The following is a 6447-nucleotide window of genomic DNA, read 5'->3' on the forward strand; positions in this document are numbered from 1 at the left end:
AAAGAGTTGAGTTGAAGTCTCACTCTGATCTCTACATGTATGTTCTTCCAATCACATCATGTGCCATGAAATTATCCTCCAGTGGTTCTAACCGTGCTCAGATGTTCAGGCTCAATAGGACCCTCCAGTAGTTCTAGTATTACCGTACTCGAATGTTCAATAGGACAGAGCAGCTAGGATAGCCCCTGAAACGGAGCCTGAAGAAAGATATGCACAATTGATGACTCATACGAGGAAATAGACCAACTGTGGGTCGACGCTCTTAGGAATACGTCTAGCACGAGTGCTACTAGTGGTAGCTAAGGACTCCGCCAGGCAGTGCGCAAATGCCATGTAGCTCTGGTAGCCGTTGTCGGCTTTGATTCGTCCACCGGGATTGCCGACGTCGTTTGGCACGAGTCCACGGGCGCAGCTGTGGTCGTAGTGCCAGTCTCCGGTTTTCCAGTCGAAGGTGTACAGCGGCAGGAACCGGTGGCCGAAGCTGGCGACGAAGGCAACCGCGTCCAACACGAACTCGGCCCCCTGCATCGACGTGTAGTAGGCGAGGCTGACGCGCGTCCACCCGGGTCGCACCCCGTGGTAGCCCTGCACATATACGTGTACCATCCGAGTAAACACAAGTGATCAATCGCTGGATCGACGTGTAATCATTGGGTTTACCTGCTCCACGGCTGATCTGATGGCTTTGGCGCGCGCCGGACTGATGCCGAGGAGCCGGTGGGCGTAGGGCCCCGCGCACGCGCACCCCGCGCGCGCCTGCACACCGAACAGGTCGTTCAGAAGCTTCGCCACGAACCGGCAGTGCAGCTGCAGCCTGCTGCCCCATCCGCCCTCGGCCTCGGGAGGCTCGGTCGCGTCTCGGTCTCGCGGGGCGTACACCACGAAGGAGAGCACCGGGAGCCGAGGCGCGCTCGCGTCGTCGTCGTCAGCGCCTTGCAGCAGGCGCAGGTTGGGGTTGGCCCCCGCGCGGACACGGCGGAGAGCCAGCGCGAGCATGCGGGCCTCCTGCGCCTCGATGCACGCCTCCCCGACCCACTCCTTCACCCGGAACGCCAGCGCCGCCTGGACCTTCTGTATGATCGCCGGCGTCCCCGCGTCCTCGCGCTCCTCGGCGTCCTCGCAGTACACCGTGTCGCCGTAGGCGCTGACGTAGTGCACGGTGCCCCCGCCGCAGGTGGACGGCGCGGTGCCGCGGAGGCGGTAGAGCCGCGACGCCATGGCCAGCACCCCCGGGCTCCCCGGCCCGCCGAGGAACTTGTGCGGGCTCAGGAACACGGCGTCGTAGCCGTCGTCCGCGTCGCCGTCGCCCGACGGCCGCATGTCGACGCGCTCGTAGGGCGCGCTGCACGCGAAGTCGAAGCAGGCGTAGGCGCCGTGGCGGTGCAGGACCGCCGCCACGGCGCGGGTGTCAGTGCGCAGCCCGGTGACGTTGCTGCACGCGGAGAAGGCGCCCAGCATGGGCCGGCCCGACGGCGCGCGCGCCGCCAGCTCCGCCTCCAGCGCGGCCAGGTCCAGGAGGCCGTCGACCCGCAGCCCGATCTCCACCACCTCCGCGAGGCTCTCCCGCCAGCTGAGCAGGTTCGAGTGGTGCTCGTAGGGCCCCACGAAGACCACCCACCGGTCGGGCGGCGGCAGCGCGGCCAGCACCACGGCGCGCAGCGTGGGCGGGACGGCCATGCCCGTCACCTCCTGCAGGCGCTTGATTGCCGCGGTGCAGCCCGTGCCGCAGAACAGCAGCATGTCCTGCGGCCCCACGCCCAGGCTGCGCTTCACGTACCGCGCCGCGTCCCCGGCCAGCTTGCTCGTGTGCAGGCCCACGTAGCTGTCCGTCGTGTGAGTGTTTCCTGCCAAAGTGCCAATCGCCGTCCACATATGTATAAGCACCGAGTCCTATTTGTTTGTTGATTTGTTGAAGAAAATAGTTGCTATTCACGGTACGTGTGCTACTCACCGTAGAAAGGCAGAACGTTCCTAGTCACGAACTCCTCCACGAACCGCAGGCAGCGGCCGGACGCCGTGTGGTCCGCGTACGTGATGCGGCGAATCCCGAACGGCGACGCGAACTCTGCTTCCGCGCCGATGATCTGCGACCTCAGCCACTCCAGTTTCTCGGTTGATGCGTCGTCGTTGTCTGCCTCGGCCTTATTGTTGACGTTGTCACAGTGGCCCAGAACAAGACCATCGAACAGGAGGCCATCGGAATGCTCTGCTGCTGGCACTGCTACAGGAGATGCAGCGCCGGTAGATACATTATCGGTTGAAACGAGTGGCGCGCGCAGAACGAGAAGCGGCATATCCAATTGGTGAATAAATGTGGTGGTTTAAGCTGATGGTAATCTGATCCGATCGAGTGGGAAGACAAGAGATGTCGCTGAACCAAGGATCGTTTGAGCAGGCATATATAGGGAGCTGAGGCTTGCTGCTCTTGCGGCCTTCACGTAGAAGTAGAACCAACCCGAACATTTTCCTGTGTTCCGTGATCTGTGTGGGTGCCTGCCGTGCCGTGGGAGACGGGACGAGCAAACCAAGGACTGATCACATACCAAGGGGCCGGCCGGACCGGCAATACCGCAGACCGCCAGCAGAAGTGCTACACACCTACACTTGTGATCGGCATGGCCACCTGGGTCTCGGTTGCCGGCGAACGAAATTAGGCAAATGGTGCCCGAAAGCCCGTAGGCGAGCGCGCGAAACGGTGGGGGCGTATCGGTTCGGTGGGCTCGTGGCCTGGACCTGGATGGCCCCTGGGTCCGATTCGAGATCAGCAACGCGGCGGGCTGGAGGCCGGCCGCGTCACTCCACCAATCAGAGCAAGAAGAACATGTCATGCTGGCAGGTGTGGGGTGGGCAGTGGTTTTGTGTTTGCAGTTGGAACCGGCCCATTGGAAGTCTTCTCTGGTCGGCGCAGCGCGGTGGCAGGCAGCATGAGCTTGGCCTGCCCAACGAAAACATGGAGTTAAAGGCCCATCAGGAAGCGTGAGCTTGGTCCGTCCGAAGAAAACAATTTGGCCCGTCTTATACGCAGGGACCTATCCAAACAAACAGTTATCACATAGCCACTGGTCTATCACGTCAATTGACGTTTTCAGATCTTTTGGTACTCGTGTATGGTTGTCAGCGAAGTGCAAACACAGATTGAAAGATACGACGTGATCCGTTTCATTCTACAGGATAATTTCGGTCATGGTTCATTTTCACATATCACTTTCTTTCTCCAGAGTACACAGCTCCACTCCACCTGCTATTCTCTATTCTTCTAACATGTTCTTGGCCATGTTCCTCGCGTCACATATTGACAAAAAGATCTGCAATTCTACATGCTGCAACACAGCTGCAACTTGCAAAAGCCGGAATAATGCGCTGAGATATCAGTGTACAGATTCGTCTCGTAGCACAATAAGCCGACGGGTTTGGCTCGTCATTGTACCTGAAAATCCCGATCCATTGAGAATATGAAATGCAGGAGTTTGTGTAACCAAGTAACAGACCATCTGAATCTGAATATGTCTAAAATCAACCGCTATCAATACACGCGCCGGTGGAAGGCCTGTTCGGCTCGTATTAAAGCCGGCTCTGTTTTGTTGTGAAAGGAAAATATTGCATGTGGCTATAGTTAGGCCTGCTTGGTACAGCTTATCTGGAAAGCGCTTTTCAGATAAGCCGCTCAAATAGAGTAAAAGCGGCGATCAAAATAAGCTAGTCTGATCAAGCTTCTGCTTTTTAGTATAGATGAGAGCTATGAAAATAAACGTGGTCAGAATAAACTACTGAAAATGTAGCATTTGACTTTTGATTTCAGTTTATTTTAATCATAAGCAGCTTATAAGCTGTACCAAACACACCCGGTGAAAAGGATTCAGGGAGGACATTTTGTCCACACTTGAGCCGATCAAAGAAAAAAATCTAAAAAAATAAAAAGGAAAATAAACAGTATTTAACAGTGTTCCGGAAGTGCGGAGGAGGCCGGGATTCCCGACGCGTTAAAAGAGTAGTCACATCTTTCGACTGTTAGCACTTAGCAGCTTATCATACGCATATATATCTGCTGATCAGTTGGAAAACTTGTTGCTGTCAATAGATGCACATGAATATCCGCATGTTCGTTTGGCTGTGGCTTGCTGTAAACGATCATAAATTTTTAGTTAAAATAGTATTTTTCTCTCACATAAACCAGCCAGCAGTATTTCTTCATAAACCAACAACGACACGAACCAGCCAACCGTACAGGCTGCTTGCCCGCTGCAGTCAGTCCTGTCATCGCGTTAACTATCGTGGATGAGTATTTCTTAGCTCTCCTGGATCCTGGTATTTCTCGACCCCATATGTATGGCCGATCATGGAGAAAGGCCCGCCGGACGGATAGAATGGTTATTTTTGCTAGATTTTGCGGTGCTTGCAGACTGCTTTACAAGTTACAACAACCTCCATGGCCAAATGTCGTTTTCTTCTCGTATTTTTACTGCTTTTTCTTGAAGTACATGACTCTCAAGCTGCCGCACAAGGCCAAGCCACTTGGTGGCGTGATGCTGCTGGTGCCACGCGATAACACAAAAAAAATAGCGATACGTATTTTCTTTTAATTATTTTTTCAGAATTTGTGCCTATAGTTACTAGATCAGTTAGTCAAGCCTTCGAGCGATGTCTTCTGTGACCACAGTTCTCCTTGGTCAGGAACTTCTGATCGACGGTGTGAAAAAAGCATGGAGTTCGGGGGTTTTGTTGGGTGGCGTAAGAAATCCTCTACCTTAAGTTAAAATAGTCGGTGGTGTGGAAAAAAACATGGGGTTTTGTCGGGCTGCGTGAAAAGTTCTCTACCTTAATCTAAAATTGTCGGCGGTGTGGAAAGAAACGTGGGGTTCAGGGGTGAGAAATCATCTACTTTAAAGTCCTCTACCTTAAGCTAAAATGGTCGGTGGAAAAAAAAAACGTAGTGTTCGGGGGTGAAAAGTCTTCACCTTAAAGTCATTTACCTTAAGTTAAAATAACTTGAGGACATCTACACCGTAGCCTGAGTTTTTTTTTCAGAATTTGCTGGGCACGAAACGGAAGCATGTTATTGGAACAGCGTCTCCTAACGAGTAACACCTAACGAAACAGCTAGTGGCCGCTTCAAATATCTATCCGTATTCTTTTCAGGACTTCGGGCGATATTTTACATACGAATTTCTATGTATGTACGTGGACGCGTCGTTAGACCCGCGTATATCTGCTGAATATTGTGCTCTTCAATTATCGTCAGTTGCCGTCGACACGCATACTTTTCTCAACATGTCACTTTCTTCTCCTAATGCAGTAGGCCCGAAGAATTGAACACGCTGTTGCATAGTGTGTCCTGTGTTGCAGCGAGAGGATTAGAGGAAGATTAGGGGATTTTTATTTTTTTATAATAATATTATATTAATATAAAGTACTCCTGCTTGGTTGCGTTCCCATCCTGTCAATCTTCAATCTCCGTCGTCCACTGACCACTGACGGAATATTTTTAGGTACGTTCAGCTGGTATTAAAGTCGGCTGATAAGCCGGTTGAAGTTGTTTTATTATGAAAGAAAAACAATGTATATTCTAATTGATAAGTCGGCCGATAAGTTCAAGCGAACATGTCATTAGGACGATTGTGTGATCGGACATTGTTTATGCGTTAGGAGCCGGGGTTCGATCAGCAAGTTCGTCATTTGGCTCTCCAACAAGTGAGTAGCCACCAAAAACCTGTTGGCGTCGTCTATCAAAGTTTAGGTCAAGCCCCTGCAGTGCCGGCCCTAGGGGGAGGGCATGCGGTGTGATGGCCAAGGGCCCAGGCGGAGGAGGGGCCTAAGCCCAGGTATACAAACCCCGGCTCTATAGTCCATTAGACATCAATAAACTATTGAGAAGAGAGGGAGAGAACTGGCCAGCTGGCCCAAGAAGATCGACAACCTTGGCTTCTGGCTTTCTTTCCCAATGCCAGTTTTCACCATAGGGCCACGACAGAGAGTAGGCGAGGAGCCGCGCTGCAGTGTCGCACTCTGATCGTAGATCGTGACTCGTGTGTTCAACGCCCGAGTGCCCAACGCACACATGCGGAGTCCGACGAGGCGACAAGCCGCACCACCGAGAACGGCGCACGACGGCGGCAACCAGGCAGGGCTCCACGATGACGAGTTCGCCAGAGGGCCCTCAAGATCATAGGACCGGCGCTGAGCCCCTGTCGACCTTTCTTTCCAGGGGCAGCAGCTGCACTAGTGCAGATTAAAACTTGTTTTCGTTGGAAACAAGCCATATCGTTTTCTAACAAAGCATCATCATCCAGATGGTTTAGCTTCGATCGCACGGCTGCCGCTGCCCTGAGCTGAACTTCCACGCCTTCGCAAAAATAAGCTGCTGAACGGTACGTATATTTTTCGACCGTATTTGAGACCGAATCCGTTTAGAGGGGTTTAGATCTGTCCGTATCCGAGTTCGGATATTCA

The 6447-nt window shown here is 53.1% G+C and overlaps 1 protein-coding gene across 1 annotated transcript; it reads right to left on the reverse strand.

The window, feature by feature from the left end:
- Positions 1 to 225: 225 nt before the first annotated feature.
- Positions 226 to 2294, reverse strand: LOC136452909 (uncharacterized). The gene is made up of 3 exons (XM_066453489.1): positions 1952 to 2294; positions 661 to 1844; positions 226 to 585 (listed from the first exon to the last, which is right to left on the reverse strand). The coding sequence occupies exons 1-3, from the start codon at positions 2292 to 2294 to the stop codon at positions 226 to 228; spliced, it is 1887 nt and encodes a 628-aa protein (XP_066309586.1).
- Positions 2295 to 6447: the final 4153 nt, after the last annotated feature.

This window comes from Miscanthus floridulus, chromosome 5 (assembly GCF_019320115.1).
Source record: "Miscanthus floridulus cultivar M001 chromosome 5, ASM1932011v1, whole genome shotgun sequence".
In the NCBI taxonomy this organism is placed as follows: Eukaryota; Viridiplantae; Streptophyta; class Magnoliopsida; order Poales; family Poaceae; genus Miscanthus; species Miscanthus floridulus.

What these genes read in the sequence shown, in the direction of transcription:
- LOC136452909 (XM_066453489.1), bottom strand. Translation starts at nt 2,294, where the DNA reads ATGCCGCTTCTCGTTCTGCGCGCGCCACTCGTTTCAACCGATAATGTA. An exon ending in GAACGTTCTGCCTTTCTACG is followed by an intron (nt 1,845 to 1,951) that starts GTGAGTAGCACA and finishes GCACTTTGGCAG; the next exon opens with GAAACACTCACACGACGGAC. An exon ending in TCAGATCAGCCGTGGAGCAG is followed by an intron (nt 586 to 660) that starts GTAAACCCAATG and finishes GTATATGTGCAG; the next exon opens with GGCTACCACGGGGTGCGACC.